The following is a 16,319-nucleotide window of genomic DNA, read 5'->3' as shown; positions in this document are numbered from 1 at the left end:
GTATGTATGTATGTATGTATGTATGTATGTATGTATGTATGTATGTATGTATGTATGTATGTATGTATGTATGTATGTATGTATGTATGTATGTATGTATGTATGTATGTATGTATGTATGTATGTATGTATGTATGTATGTATGTATGTATGTATGTATGTATGTATGTATGTATGTATGTATGTATGTATGTATGTATGTATGTATGTATGTATGTATGTATGTATGTATGTATGTATGTATGTATGTATGTATGTATGTATGTATGTATGTATGTATGTATGTATGTATGTATGTATGTATGTATGTATGTATGTATGTATGTATGTATGTATGTATGTATGTATGTACGTACGTACGTACGTACGTACGTACGTACGTACGTATGTATGTATGCGAAGCATGGGAAACCTCACGAAAATGAGCTACCGCTTTAACTGTTCCACCCCTTCCAATGGAGTGCTGTTGCTTTTTGTTGGTGAGGGATGAGCGCTGAAAGCTCATGGTATGTTGCCGAAAGAATGCATGTGCCATAATATCTTTCGAAATACCTTTCGTACCCAGGGATCCGGTTTGAAAACTCTGCTCTCTGGTGCGGGTGGGTGCGTAATCACGTGGCTTTTTTTCATATTTTGTGGGTTTTCTTTACCAGCTGGAAAAAATCACTATTTGATGTTTCCTATTGCTTTGCACAGTGCTTAATTGACGTCTTGTCAATTGGCACAGTAAGTAATGAGTGAGATAATTATTTTTAATTACTGAATTGAGCATAATCAACAAAAAAGTTTGTGGTGGCTTCTCAACTCAACTCTGAGGAGTATCTACTTAGTTATGTTTGCGTAAAATGATTAATATTTTTTAGAGGTTATTCTATGTTATTTGGGACACCCTGTATGTCTGGCGAGATACCAAGAACAGCAGAGTCTATCAGATAGGCACCGGGAAATTGAAATTTCGATTCAGTGCGTAGACCATTCCTTCCTGGTTGCCGATCGCGGTGCGTGGCCCACTGTGGTGTTGGCACAATGAGGTGTACTGCAAGTTCCGCTGTGCGCTTCACCACTAATCAAGTTGCCAACTTGTGTACGGCTAAAAACGTCATTCTCACATCCTCTTCACTTTATTTCTTATGAAGTGCAGGAAGGATATGCGCTTAAATGCCCGATGTCAAGAGCAAGCGCTACAAACCATGTGACAATGCCCCTGCACTCTGTTGCTGTGCCCGTACACGCGTTTTGCGATCCTTGTCCAGAAACGCGCCGAGTGTGTGTGTTTAGAAATTTTCAGCTTTGTCAACATGTGGTTTCTGAACCATTCTGGAACATTTAGATGTTGTAAAGGAAGAAAGAGACGCAGAAAATAGATGTGGAAAAAAAAAAAAAATTGGGACTTTGTCTAATATTGCGCAATGGTATGTTTTTGAGATTTCTTGCTCCATATCATGGCGTTGATACTCCATGGTGATTCATTAGAATTATGTGTAGTGATGTTTACCCGCAGTCCATCACGAAATATTTTTTTTAGCCATAGCTGGGCAACAGTTTATATTTGGGATCTAACCAAAATGAGGTTTTGGCAAAATCCGTAAAAGGTGCTTTTGACTGATTGGGCACTTCTGTATTATTTTTGTGAAGACAAATTCTCGTTCTCGCGAAATCAAGATTGATTTCATTGTCCTTGGTGCTCAAACTGCCAAATAGAATTTTTTTTCATCAATGTTGAACACGGTCACCGGACGTGCCCGACCCAACTTATCCTGGACACACCTGTCCGTCTTCATTTCCTCTTCACCGCAGAAATGACTAACGTAGAGCTCCGAAAGAACACTGAATGAGCCTAAACTAATTTAGCATTTCGTTATAGTGACCCTTTGATTCTTGCCGTAACCACAGGATCCTCATGACGAGCTCAAGAGGAAGAACGTGCTCATGGTGCAAGAGTCCAAGGAGTCGTTGGCCACGTGCTACGGCCTCGAGGTGGACGTGCTGGACGCCTTGTTGGAGCGGGCAAGGGAGACCCTGTTCAAGGCGCGGCTGCAGAGGCCGAAGCCACACTTGGACGACAAATTCCTCACGTCGTGGAATGGCGAGTGCCACAGTATTCTCATCATTCACATCCTGTTCCTTTGGTCACATAGTGACCAAATTCACTTCAATTCAGTTTATTCATCACAATTACACGATGTTGGGGGCACCGACACGAAGACGTTACGATGAAAGATCAGAAGAAGTTTGTGCACCCTGGTGGCGCGTGGCAGAGTGCAACATTGACATGCATGTAAATTTGTACCCTGTAGTAAACTGCTTATGCGAGTGCATGGCACTATTGCTGCCATCCGGCAAGAGAGTCCAGTCGCATTTTTCAGTTTATTATCTAATTTATTTATTTACACCGGTCGTGATGGCATAGTCTCTTCGGTACATGGCACACGCGCAACACAAAGCGTCACTGCATCCCTCGCTTTTCTTGTTCTGCACGGCACACATCTCAAGTCTCGGCCGTCTCGCAGCGTGTCACATGAGATGGCTCTGCAGGTGCTGGTGTTGCTCCGATTGTGCGGTGTGGCACATCGCTTTGGGGCACTTTTCTTTTCTTTTTGTAAGTTGTTTTTTTGTTGGCCCGCCGCTGTCACCACTGTGGTGTAAATGTGATTAGGGAAGTGCTTACCTGCGTGACATATAGGACAATCTAATTGTGACAGAGGGGCCTGCAGAATGCATAACGTGATCATGCATCACGTACGCCCGCTGCTCTCAACTTGCCCAAGCCGGCCAATTTGCAATATCATTTGGACCAGACTTGGGATCCTCTGTTAGAGAGATTTAGATTAAGGGATGCAAGCTGCATCCAAACGTCAGGAAGCGCAAACCACTGGGTGTACAAAAGAACCCAAAGCGAGCACAAAAGAGCGTGAAGGGCCCGCATTGGAGTTTGCATCCCCCAACGGTTGGGTGCAGCTTGCATTCCCTAACCTAAACCTCTCTACTAAAGATCCCACAGTCTTGGCTCTGGACTCAAGTAAGTTGCATTCACCCCGTGTTTGTTATTTCTTCTTTGTCGTGTGAATGCTCACTGTAGACGTTCTCTTTGCCTTCATATGTGACTGGGCCAGTCACTATTAGGGCCATCATATGAACCCACCACTATATTCGTATCATGCGGACACTTTACGCCGTCATATAAGGCAGCAGCCTTTTGATTTCTCAACCCATTGTTCTCAAAGGAGCTGCGTTGGCACTACACCAGGATGCTCCACGATATTCTTGAAATGTTTTAGAAACTTGACAACGAGCGCTTGTGTCACTGCCACCATTAGTGCCAGTTTTGTACTTCTGAAAGTAACCAAGCTCTGACAATTGAGGCAAACAAATTATTTCTCATTCCAGTTGTAAAATCTACACAGCTGTAGTGAAATTTAAAAATCGACTTCATTTAAGCCTTGCAGAAATTTTCAATGCCCTTTTCAATTCAACATTTAAGAAGTTCAAACAACCTCTGAGTGTCCTACCTGGGTGAAAAATTGGTGGAACATCCATCGTTTGGAGGTGATTGGCATTGTTAATGCGATTAGCAATTTTTCTTATGATGGGTATGTAATTGGTAATGGTATGTTTTACATGTTATGATGATTAGTACGATGATTGTTTTATCCCCATGCCGCATCTTCATGCCATCTGTGAATCACGAAACCTTGTGGGCACGTCAGCAGACACGGGAAGTGGCGATATTGCTTCCAACCACAATGCCAAATGATGGAATGATAACACGACACAGTGTATCTTGTTCTAATCAGTGCACCCCAGTTGAAACTCTGTAGCAACCCCCATCATCCCTAGTATTCTGGCTGCATCGTCGTTGCAATGGCTATCCCATCAAGCGGCCGCGCTCGACACGGAGGTGTCTATCGCTTTAACGCTTTCAGCATAACTGACGTACCGGTGTGTTTCCACGTTTATGACTCGCCATGTTCCTTTTGACATTCATTTTGTTAGATAGGAATGTGAGGACCACACCAAGAGAGAATTGCCATTTTCATTTCTATGCAACGAAAAATAAGTTGTTGTGTCCATGTTCCATAATATCCGTCAGCTCCGTCAGTTCCTAAAACACCTGACACTGAAAGGGTTGATATATATGGGGCTGCATACTAGGGGTGTGTGAATACTGGAATATCGCCGAATCGAATATCTGCTGTTTGAATTTTTGAACATTCGGCATATTCGGCGTAGAGACCCTCGCAGTGCTGCATGTCGCGTGCACTGCGAAGGCGCTCACACTTGATGCTGCACAAGCAGGCGTCTCACTTAGTTTTTTTCGGCGCGAAAGAAGCGCTGAGTCTGTGCAAACGGGCTGCCCCAGCTGACACAATAATGAACTTTGTTTCTGCGACCGCTTCTGCCCTGCTGCATGTGCTCACCAATGTCTGCCCAATGCAGAAATCACACGTACTGCCCGAACGCCGCTAATCGCAGAATGGTGCCGCATCCCCGAGGGCCGCCTCTGTTGTTACAAGGTTCACACAGATCGACAGGACAGATGAAAATGAAAATGCGACGCGAACAAAGACAAAGGGAACATCAATGAAAATAGCACGTATTTCAGAAAGTGCAAAACCATGTACAGAGATGGAGCCAATTAGCGGCCAGGTGGTTTGTAGATTGTATTGTTGTATTGGATTCATGGCGACAAACTTAACACCGCTTCAACTGGCTTCAGCAGCCGTGAGTCTAACTCGAATGTGTGCTTTTTGAACCAATCACTGATGTTACCTATCACCCGTATGAACATATTATAGCAACAAGCATTCCACGATGGCTTGCGGTCCGTTACCACATTGGCCAGTGGTGAATTTTTGTCACGGCCACACTCTAGGCCATTGGGCCTAATCGGGGATGGTGAACGTAGGGCGTCAATGACCGAAGTTGTGGTTTGGGACTCGATCGATGCATTTCTATTCACAGCAGCCACACGACACTCGGAAAGCAGACAAACCACCTCTCAAATGAAATCAAATATATGGGATGGCAACAAAGTTGCTCACGGCCGCCATCTTTGTGACACCGTATGACGGCCTCTTATTCCTGACGTCGTTCATAGGTGCCCATCGGTCTCTTTTTGTAGCTTTGAGCAATCCATCACAAGACAATCTTTTAATTTATCTGGCAGGCACAAATTAGTCATGTGGCTTATGAGCCGACTACCAGGTGGCATACATTTGTGCGGTTGGCAGATGGAGAAAGGGGGCAGGAAGGAGGGGTGGGGGCATCGTGCGGACCTGTCGTGACCCTCCAGGTTTCAGATTCTTTGTGAGGGGGCAGATCACACGGAACTTAACAATGAAAAGGTGCCTGCTCCTTACCATCGGTGCCGACTGCAGTCGATCCGCGGAATGGTGATCGAGTCACGTATGATGTGCGGTTCACACTTTCGTCTGTTGTGTAGATTGCCCTTATGATAACCCACCTGCCGTAAAGATGGGAAAGGCCTTCTGTATTCTGGAAGAAAACTAAAACCAAAATTTTCTATGCAATAAAAGACTGCTATAAAAGCACAAGTCCACTAGTCTGAGAACCTCATTCGTATTCATTACAGCACAACGTCACTAATTTTTCAGCTTCAGAGGGAAAAACAGCACTTGATTCTATTCAGCAGACATTCTATAGATAAAAAAAAAAACTTTTCAGACCTTCATATACTAGACCTAAGCTGTAATCAGTGCCTGCATACTTATCTTGAGTTCCATTTAATAAATGCAGACCACACTGTATATCTTCGTTTCTGTGTACTTAAGTTACTGATAGCTTGTTACATTCATGTTATGCAATGCTAGAAGACCATCAAGCACGTGCAGCACCATCTTTTGTAGCAAAAAGTTTGTAAGCATTGAATGTTGTGATATGTTTTCTCATATTCAATATTCACTTTGATATTTGGCTTTCTTTTTCTTGATTCGATTTGGTATTCAATTCCTAACTCAGACTTCGATATGACGAAGTTGTACTTGCAGTGAAAAATAATTTCACAAATTCCCTGAACATTCCTGGAGGATAGTGTCTTGTCAGTAAGCACTGATAAACAAATTGCGCGGAGTTAGTGCCATAATAGCGTGGCTGTCGGTTATGAGCGTCGGCATATGTGGTGCAGGTCGTGCCGAGAGCAAGGCATCGGCGTGGCTCATGGCGTCCGAGATTTGCGCATGGTGCATCGCGCACTGCCGTAAATCTTGGATGCCATGGCTGACTGCGCTTTGGATGGCTTGCAGGCATCATCAGATGGTGCCCACAAATTAAAAATAAAGGTGTAAAAATATACAGATGTTTGTCCTGAGAAAAACAAAAATTCATTTTCACCAGGAAGGCGGAGACGGTGAAGGAGGTATCTCCTTCGCAAAGAGACAACTACATGAAGTGAAGTTCATAGGTTTATTGGTGTCACACATGCCCAGGCAAACATGAACAGATCTCACTTCATTTCCATAAAACTCGCTGTCACAACGTTAGCTAACGCTTTGCACCGTGTCTCAGGAACTTGAGATTACTCGACCATCTGCACTAGACGTGCGGGAACACAGTGCGCTTCAAACACCAGCCATCTTGGCTTGGCCTTTGCACTTGCCAAGATTATCGCCAGGATACGGCACGTGGCACGCGCATGGACAGCCATGCGCAGCCAATGCAAGGATAGAGGAGTAGACACGTGCTCTAGAGGGAGAGGGTGCGAATTTCGTTGAATCGAGGTTTGTCATATCACGGTGTGACTATATTCAGTATTCGCACACCCCTGTTACATTCCCCTTGTGTCACCTTGGCACATTCGTCCTTGGGGATTGAATAGGCACATACCAATATCACATACTCAGTGCCAAGGTGGTCTGTTCGGGCACAAACGCAGTGGCCCGTGTTGTCTGCGCACAAAAATTAAAGAAAGCTAATTGCATTAAAAGTCACTTGCACTAGCTTCAGTCATGTTTAGTAATATCATCGCATGCACATTGCTTTGCTTTTTGATGGTGACTGTTTTTCGCCGGATTGCCGCTGGTGTCGTTTTGTAACATTTCGGACATTGAACGATATCGTCTACCGACGCATTCACTAGACTCCATTTGCTGTGATTGGGAACTTAGGGCTTTTTGGGGGCTCATTCGCAACAGGTGGCCTGTTTGTCTCTTCTGCCTTTTGCTCGCAGGGCTTATGATATCCGGCTTTGCAACTGCGGCCCGGACACTGAACCAGCCGATCTACCTGGACCGAGCCCTCAAGTGTGTGGAGTTCATCAAGAAGCATCTCTACAACCCCAACGAGAAGACTTTGATCCGGAGTGCCTACCGAGGAGCAGACGACTCGGTTGTGCAAGTGTGAGTCACGGGCACGTTTCAGCTTGTCTCATGGTCACACAGTCTTTCACCCATACAGTTGACTTCCATTTATCTGACCTCGGTTAATTCGACTTTCCACTTATAGAGGTACCGACATAATATTTTAAAAAATATGTTTTCTTTCTTTTGCATTGGATGAAGGCCCTAGACCTCTATACCCTAGAAAAAATATAGTAGCAGGCCTCAGGGGGGCCGTTAATAATTCAATATATAATAGCTGTTGTACGCAGTTTTGAATTAGGAAGGAACAGCGCCAACTAAGACAATCACAAGTGGGGAGAACGACACAGGATGGCGCTTGTCCTGTGTCGTTCTCCCCACTTGTGATCGTCTTAGTTGGCGCTGTTCCTTCCTAATTCAAGTATGCACCATCTAGCCCAAATGAATGTTGTCCTGTACGCAGTTTTGGTTTCGTTTTTCAGGAGGATACTGTGTCATGCCATAGGTCCACATTCTCTGTGCCCGCCTTAAAACTTCTAAACAAAGTGTAAATGTAATGCACACCCAATTTTTTAGCAGTAAAAATGGTCACTAGTCTAATTGTGTTGCACAGTGGCAGCCAGTGCCCTAAAGTCAGCTTTGCCGCAATATGTTTGTCATATGCGGTAAAACATACATACGTGTTGAGCATAGGTCTCCTCTAGCCCGGCTGTAGCGGTGCATGGCTGAGCGTGTACACGGCCAGCCAGCCCTATCTTCGAGGTAATCTGCGGTAGTTGCAGAGAGGGGGGGGGGGGGGGGGGTGCGAGACGTGATCAGCGTTGCTACATGTGCTCTGCCTTCCTACCTGTTAGCGTTAGAGGTCGCGTAATCGCAAGTTTCGGAGACGTATTGAAGCTAGAAGCAAACGAAGCATTCGCGCCTGCGCTCTCTGCCTGCGCTCATTGTCCCACTGCGAGCAACACTAGCAGCTGCGGTGGTGAAGTGTATGCAAATGCGTCGCACGCTTGCTGCCGATGTGAAAGTATCGTCGACACAGCAGGAGACCGTACCTTTGGTCGGCAGCTTTCAAATTCAACAAAATACATATTTTTTTGTTATTGAAATTCGTTTTTTCCAATTGCCCAATAACTGAAAATTTATGGCCCCTTCTGTGTAAGAAAAATTCATTGGTGAGTGTACCTATTTGCATAAAATGCCAAGTTTCGGCGTAACGTAATTTCTGTGTAACAAAGTAAAGTGCCGATTTTATCAACTATGTCCTTTCGAGGTTTAACTGTGTGAAATATTCATAATGATATAAACGGTAAGCACTGGCACACGCTTCCACCCACAAGTTAAGTGTGAATGCATCCATTTTGTTGGGATTTCATTCAGAACTGCATAACGTCGATCGTTTGCTTGAGATGCGCCCTGCTTGCTGTTTGTAAGTGGTGCAAGCATTTGAGATGGCATTTGAGATGAATGCGTTCATGCTCTAGGTGAGTCGGATGTATGGAAGAGGAAATGTTTTGAGGCACTTTTCCAAACCATGACACTTTTTTGCCGGTGCCTGCACCTATAGTATTATGAACTGTGTGTAACAAAAAACATTTTGCTGTAATCAATATCATCTTGGGCACTGCTTCAGTTTAGTTATATGGTAGAACTTTCATTTAGTTTAAGTGTAGCCAACAAAAATTTTTAGCTTTTTTTCTTGCATCAAAGTTTTTCTGTTGTTCACAGTGTTTGCCTGACGAGGCTGTTGATTGCAAAGAGATATTTCCCATTGACTGCATTAAAAAAAAAGAGAAAACATTGTAGACCTCGATAGATGCAAGTGTGCTTGGCTCTGTAAAGGACCAGAATCAGGTTTCAGGTCAGTCCAGGTTTAGTTTGAGATGTTGCTGCAAAGCTATTTCTCGGGGGTGAATAGCTTAAAAAGAAGAGTAATGGTTAGGATAACTCGTGCTGGCTCGCCAATACCGAAGAGGAGGAACCTTGCTTCTTGCGCACTCACGTTACCCTTGCCAAGGTTGGCATGATCTTTACCATCGTTGCATCCATATAGTCATGTGGACGTTACTGACACACACTGGCAGATGGATGATGACTTGCGAGAAATGTTTCCTCTCTATTGGACGAATGTGTGCTCATTAAAGGAATGGTACAAACGTATTGCAATAATTTTGGAAGTTTCTGCTTGCGCAGTGCAATGAAGTATTAACTAAAATGGCAATGCAATTTGCTGTAAATTTTTTTGAGTCTGTACTTCTCAAAACTTCAAAGCTTCCTCCAAAAGTTTAGCCTCTGAATACTGGCTGACTTCGGGTTCTGCAGTCACAACATGACCCATAATATCTTTAATGTGGAGAAAGTTAATTGCTATAAATTGGTTAATTAGTAATTGTGTTGGCATTTATTACACAGATTCTGATGTTCAGCCCTACCATGAAGCTGAATCAGCAAAAATTATCATTTTGTCTCTAATCTCCTGTATTTAATAAATTGAGACAGTCGTTTAGGAGAGAGGTGGTAATTGTAGTTTTGTTCATAGGCCTTTCAAAACTAGTGTCGTTGATTTCATGGTAATATGTTCATTTCTAGAACAGAAGGTGAAGATCAAAGTTCCAGTTCTCGAATTTTACACTGAAACCCCAGTATCATTAAGCCAGCGTGATGCCACAAATTTCAGTGTACTTCTTCGTATTTGTACCTTTGTGGTCCAGGAGAGGTTCTTGAAACTTGCCAAGTTCAGTCTTTGGCTCCTTAAGAATACAACGTAGTCCATCTTTGCCAACAAAAAAATACACTAAGCGTGAGCAGGCGCCGTCAAATTTAATGATGTCATACAGCTCAACGTATTTTTTTTTCTTTAGAGTTCCTTTAAATAAGAATGCTGCAGTTATAACCAGCTGTCTTTTCCCATATAGGTCACAGCCCATCCGAGGAGTGCTGGAGGACTACGCCTTCATGATCCAGGCATTGCTGGACGTGTACGAAGCCTCCTTCGACGTGTCCTGCTTGATGTGGGCCGAGGAGCTGCAGGACACGCAGAACAGCCTCTTCTGGGACACCCAGGACATGGGCTACTTTCTTAGCAGTGGCGAGGATTCCACGGTTGTGCTGCGTCTTAAGGACGGTGTGTAACGGCTGCCAGAGGGCGTTTGTGTGCAGGAGTCGTAATCGACCCATTTTTAAGTTAACTTCTACACAATGACCTCGCCAGGATATCTCCAGTTTGGGCATCAACCAAGCCCAGCTTTTGCCAGCAATGTTTAAATTCTTATCGACTCATGTATTCCTCCATTGCTCGTGCTGTGTTTCCCCTCCCTGAGCACCCATTGCTCCGATAGACAACAAGTTATCTCTTCTGCACACAACATTGTTGTTTATCAGGATGGGATTAGTCATTGAAGTGTCCGTGCACCAGTCGCAAATAGGCTTATCTATACGAAAATGGAAACTACATAAAGAGGGCACCAGTGATCAGCATCTAACAAAGGTGACCTGCCCAACTCCACTTGTTTCAAAATCTCGACTGGGATTGGAGATAAAGTGGGGGATCTTAACTGAAATTAGAAGTCACATGGGGTCGGACAATATTCCAGCTAAGATTCTAGCTCACTGAACTTTGGGTATCGAAGTTTGCACAGTCAGGAGAGCAACAATCTGCCGGATACCTGAAAGTGAGTCTCTGAATAAAATGCTGCTGATTACATGGCAAACATCACGAGGACTGCACACTATGATCTGCTGTTGAAGGGCACGCCTAATTAGTATTCAGAGCAACATAACTCGAACGTTAGAGCTTCACAGGAAAAAAATGCTTGATGTGACATGTTAGGCAGACCTATAACGACAAAACATTATTGATGGGGCTTTCACGTCAAACCCGAGCTTTAAACAGTTGCGAAATACTAATGTAATGTTCCCTTTAACAGTTAGCCATACTGTATGCACATTTTGTCTGCACTGACTTTAATACATCTCAAAAACCTTGCTTTGGTTTAGCTCATGACCTGGAAGCCCTTATGAAATGCATGCATCAACATTGGCTGCCTTTATTATTCCAGGGAGAATAGGCAGATAGTGAACTAAAAGGGTCATGCATGGTTCGCTGAATGTAAGCTTTAAAAGGTTTAGTATGAATTTATTGTTTAGCTAGAGGGCTTTCAAGGGCTTTTGCCCATTCAAAAGAACAGTTGACTGGACAAGCTGGCACTTGTCCATTAATGCCACACATAAGGAACTAGTTGTAAAGTGAAAGAAGGCAAGACAAGCACTGTGTGCCAAGTGAAAGTTTATTGGAAAATAACATGAAATATGTGCTCCAAACATTTTCATGTTGTAATGGGCCAGTTACTACAACTCACACCCATGGAAGAACACACCGGACAAAGACAACAGAGCTTGACAAGCAGGACAGCCTCTAAATAGGATTGTGCATCATCGTCTTTGTCCAGCATCCATGGGTTTCAGTTGTATACTTGGCACATTGTGAGCCAAATGAACACTTACTGTACTTATTGCGAAGCATGCAGGAAAGATACAAAGAAAGCAGGAAAATTATGAGGTTGTCTTGGAACATGGGAAGCACAAGAGTGCGATAACAGTGTCGAGACATATTCAGGTCACTGGAAATTGGCTTACGCATGTGTTTGCATGTTTAGCAGTAAAAAAAAAAACACCTTGATGTCGCACTTGCGTCAGTCTTGGTGCATTGGGATAGTGGCGGTGCTGCTTCAACGTGTAGCACTCCGCGTGCGTAACTTTGTGATCAACCAGCCGATCGGTATATTTGGGTAAACACGTTAGGTTGCGCTAGTGTGTTCCGCGAAGGCAGCGTGACCTGGCGATGCCTTCTCTGCCTGCAGACCAGGACGGGGCTGAGCCGAGCTCCAACTCGGTGTCCCTGAACAACCTGGTGCGGCTGTCGGTGCTGCTGCAGCGAGACGACCTGCGCGTGCGTGCCGAGAAGCTGGCCTCTGCGTACAGCCAGCGCATGATCCTGGTGCCCCTCGCCCTGCCCGAGATGGTGTGCGGGCTCATGCGGCTGCAGGCTGGGCCTCAGGAGGTGAGCCTGCTCGGCCGAAGCCGTCTGCCGGCCAAAATTGTAGCGCTATTGCTTGCAGTTGTGACTAGCTTGCACCGAGTGTTGTTGTCTGATTGGGAGTGACAGGTGCACTACATATATGTACTGCAGTCAAACCTTGCTATGACAAAGTCCTATTTGACATGAAGATACCTCCGTTATACCTGACATTCCTTATAGGCATATATTCATTTCGCACTGATGTCGATGAGAAACATTTTATATTTAATTCATTGCGTCTGGTGATTTGTTATATTCGTGCTCGTTAAATTGAGGTTTGACTGGGCAAGGAAAAGCTTGAAAACCAATGGTGCCACAAAATTTTTTTAATGCAGCCTGCATGTACACTTTCAGTTCCACATGGTGGAGCTGTGTTAGAGCAAATTTTAATGTTTTGTTGTTGCCATGGTCACAACACTTTTGCTCGTGACTGCACATGGCAAGTTCCTTCACGGCAGAAATATGCAGCATGGGAGAGTTTTAACTGGAATAGTAATGTGATTCATAGTGCATGTTGAGTCTGTATTTTCAAGACAGGTACACGGTTTCTTGTGCGTGGTTCTGCCTAGCTTGCCAGCTGATTTGGATTGTGCAATAGGTGATGTCCACATCGCAACATCCTACGACTTCTCCTTCAATGATATGGACACCAGTCTCGAAGGTCGTACTTTTGCAGAGTGCAGGCACCAGAAGTGATTGGAGATGTCACAAACATGTTATGGTTGCCATGTTTCGGACATTACTTATTGCAAACATACTGCCTCGAATTACAATTAGATAGCATTACTACTCATTATTGATTAAGGATTGTATCAGCAATTATTGCTCAAATTTTGATGCTGGTGTCCAAATCCACTCCCCAGCGATGGCTGTCTGGGGATAACAGAACCAGATCTCAAAGGCTATGCTTTTGCTGGTTGCATACGCCAGAAGTGATTTGGCACCTGGGATCACATCATGGACGCCATGTCTTCAACACCACCCATTTGTCATGGGCAGTAAGAATTGTGATCTCATCTTGAATCCCACATTTTGGAGTGATCAGACAGTTTTTATTTTATTTATTTAACATGCCTTACAGGCCAAATAGGGCACTGAGTAAGTGGAGTTACAATATTGTATTAGAGGTGTGAGAAGCAAAATGAGAAATGGAATATCATTGCACAATAACTTAGTAAATGGTTAATAAAGGGAAAAATCATGCCAGTAAATGGTAATATGTGTTGTCAAAAAAGTAATGTATGCAGTAAAATAAGAGCAAGTGTTATCATTAGACACCTTCGAATGGTTAGAAGTTTAGGGCACCTGGAAGCAACTCAGCAGAATAAAATTACAGCAAGACTCATCCCACAGTGACTGTCGATGGTAACGTATGCGATGGTAACGATCAGCGTTTGCGCAATGTAGCGACACCCCGTACTTGTGAACTCATGCTTATTTAACATCTGTGGTGGTCATTCTAAGACTTCCAATGCTTCGGCTGTATGCGACATACTCCGGTATCATCCCATTTTGCTATGGCACTTGCTTGCAGAGGTTGCTCATGAGCATGGCGGAATAACAATGACTCTATGATGCCGATGCAGTGATGACGATGGAATGACGAAGAAGGAATAATGTCAGTGGAACGACAAAGGCGGTATGGCGACATACTCCGGTATCATCCCATTTTGCTATGGCACTTGCTTGCAGAGGTTGCTCATGAGCATGGCGGAATAACAATGACTCTATGATGCCGATGCAGTGATAACGATGGAATGACGAAGAAGGAATAATGTCAGTGGAACGACAAAGGCGGTATGGCGACAGGCAGGCAGGTTTGCAAACAAAGATGAAAAAATTTGGGCACAGGTTGTCGCAGAATGTCTGGCGATCCGAAATGGACACTTAAATACTTATTATATGTATATGTGTATATCAGATGCATTCAGCAATTATGTGCAGTCAGTACCTGAACTGTTTGACTGAGATGGCATACTGCTCTTATTGATGGCTGGCTTCTTGTTTGTTAGGTGGTGATTGCAGGACCCCGGGATGATCCTGGCACAAAGGAACTGCTGTCCTGCCTGCGACAACACTTCTTGCCCTTTGTCACCGTCATTCTGGCTGACCAGGATCCCAAGAACCCGCTGCACGAGCGGCTGGAGAACTTCGACAGCTACACCTGCGTCGACGGCAAGCCTGCTGCATACGTCTGCCAGGACTTCAAGTGTTCCAAGCCAGTCACGACTGCGGCCGAGCTCGAGGCGCTTTTAACTCCTAAGGAGACGTAGCTACCTGTGGATGTAGCATTTTAGCGTTTTGGGCATGCTGTTATAGGGCACACAACACAGCTATAGCACAAACTTGTGTAGTAGGTCAAGAAATAGTTCTTATGCATAGTCTATTCCATGTTTTTTCTACTTCATCTGTTTGAGCTTTTGTTTTTGATGTGTCCCAGGATGTTGGTTGTTGAGGCGATTGTTATGCCCTTGTAGCGTGTTTTGGTGGCCCAGTTTTTTTGGGCACTCGTTGCACTGTTCTATAGAGAAGTGTCCTTGGCAGTGGGAATTGAAGAATAAAGATTCAATTTTTTTCCCACTTCTCTTATTCAGTGTGGCTTACTGCTTGAAAGACTTCTGGTGTTCTTATATGAAAAGTATACAGTCGAACCTCTTTATAACAAATTTGCATCCACCACGAACATATCTTCGTTCCAAGTATATAGTTGTTACATGCTGATATCGTCAAGAATTTTAAAAAATTTGCTGCTTTATATCGAGGTTTGGTTTGCTTACACCATTTTGAATTTTTTGTAGCACTGGTGCATCTAGTGTGCCTCATCGTATACTATATGTGACGGTAAAGCAGACGTTTTGAATCTTTGATAGCATCATGTGTGTGTTATGCAGCAGTATCAGTTATTCCAGCTGTGGAAGTGTATGCTTGTAAATTGCAAAGCAATAGACGGCATGTGGCATGATGCCATTTTGGAGTCCTGAATTTATAATGTGAAAAATAGTGAAACAAATGCAGACAAGAATAGAATACGATGGACACAGGAGCAGTGCTTGCTGTCTTCCAATTCTTGTCCATGTTTTTTTTTTTTTTTTTTACATTATGTAATTGCATATAACTAGCCAATCTCTCAGACATGATGGAGTCATGAAGCCTGACGACTGCTTTGATGTTTGTGAAACTGTCATCATTTCAACTCCGCGTTTACTGCAGAATGCCACTCATAATTTTTTGCCTTTGTACTTTATACCCTAAACTTGAAGCCCTGTTCTTGCTGTTACAAAAACAGTGACCATAGCTTCTGGAACTGAAATTGTATGTGTGGCTAGCTCTTCCCATGCATAAATTATGTTTTGACCTGAAATGGTAGCTAGTGTCGTTAGGGTTCTATAGTAGTGTTGACATTGTAGTTTAGGGCAAGAGTTGGCAAGAGTGCTGGAGAATTGTGTGCGTCCACACTATTGAGACAATGGCCTAACGTTAATCTTGTACTGCAGTTAGCCATATTGCATTTTGCCAATAGTGCCCCGATTTCCTGGTTGAAGTGTTTGCAGTGCTAGTATGTTCTTGAGTAATTATGTGTGTGTGCCGGTGACTGCATGCACTTGTGATCTTGGTTAACCCATAACTTCCACAATGCCAACAACAGTGCAAGGGTCTGTAGGTTGCCTGTGCTACACATTGCCATGTGTATTTACGAGTCAGAAACGTGAAGTGCTACATATTATGTGAAGTGGTTGAAGCAATGGTTTGTTGGAATGAGTACAGGCCAACTGGCCACAAATGTTGCGAGCGCGAGCCCACGCACCTTATCGTAAGCACATGCAACAGTAATTTAATCGCGCAATAAAGCTCCGAACCATTTTTCTTTTCTTCAATGCAGTCTGTGCTTGTATACTTTGATATAGATGACTGGCACGCTTTGTCATCGC

The 16,319-nt window shown here is 43.9% G+C and overlaps 1 protein-coding gene across 2 annotated transcripts in view; it reads left to right on the top strand.

Moving 5' to 3' along the window:
* Positions 1-16,265, top strand: part of LOC126526454 (spermatogenesis-associated protein 20-like) — a 53,125-nt gene extending 36,860 nt beyond the window's left edge. For both annotated transcript variants that reach the window (XM_050174367.3, XM_072289629.1), the window contains exons 9-13: positions 1,894-2,086; positions 7,187-7,355; positions 10,229-10,437; positions 12,173-12,372; positions 14,403-16,265. In XM_050174367.3, the coding sequence (XP_050030324.2) occupies positions 1,894-2,086; positions 7,187-7,355; positions 10,229-10,437; positions 12,173-12,372; positions 14,403-14,663 (1,032 nt within the window). In that variant the 3' untranslated portion in view covers positions 14,664-16,265. The remainder of the gene's footprint in view (positions 1-1,893; positions 2,087-7,186; positions 7,356-10,228; positions 10,438-12,172; positions 12,373-14,402) is intronic.
* The last annotated feature ends 54 nt before the right edge of the window (positions 16,266-16,319 follow it).

The sequence above is a fragment of the Dermacentor andersoni genome, chromosome 8 (assembly GCF_023375885.2).
Source record: "Dermacentor andersoni chromosome 8, qqDerAnde1_hic_scaffold, whole genome shotgun sequence".
Taxonomy (NCBI): domain Eukaryota; kingdom Metazoa; phylum Arthropoda; class Arachnida; order Ixodida; family Ixodidae; genus Dermacentor; species Dermacentor andersoni.
The sequence above is the reverse complement of the archived record's forward strand: the minus strand, read 5'-3'. Positions and strand labels throughout refer to the sequence as shown.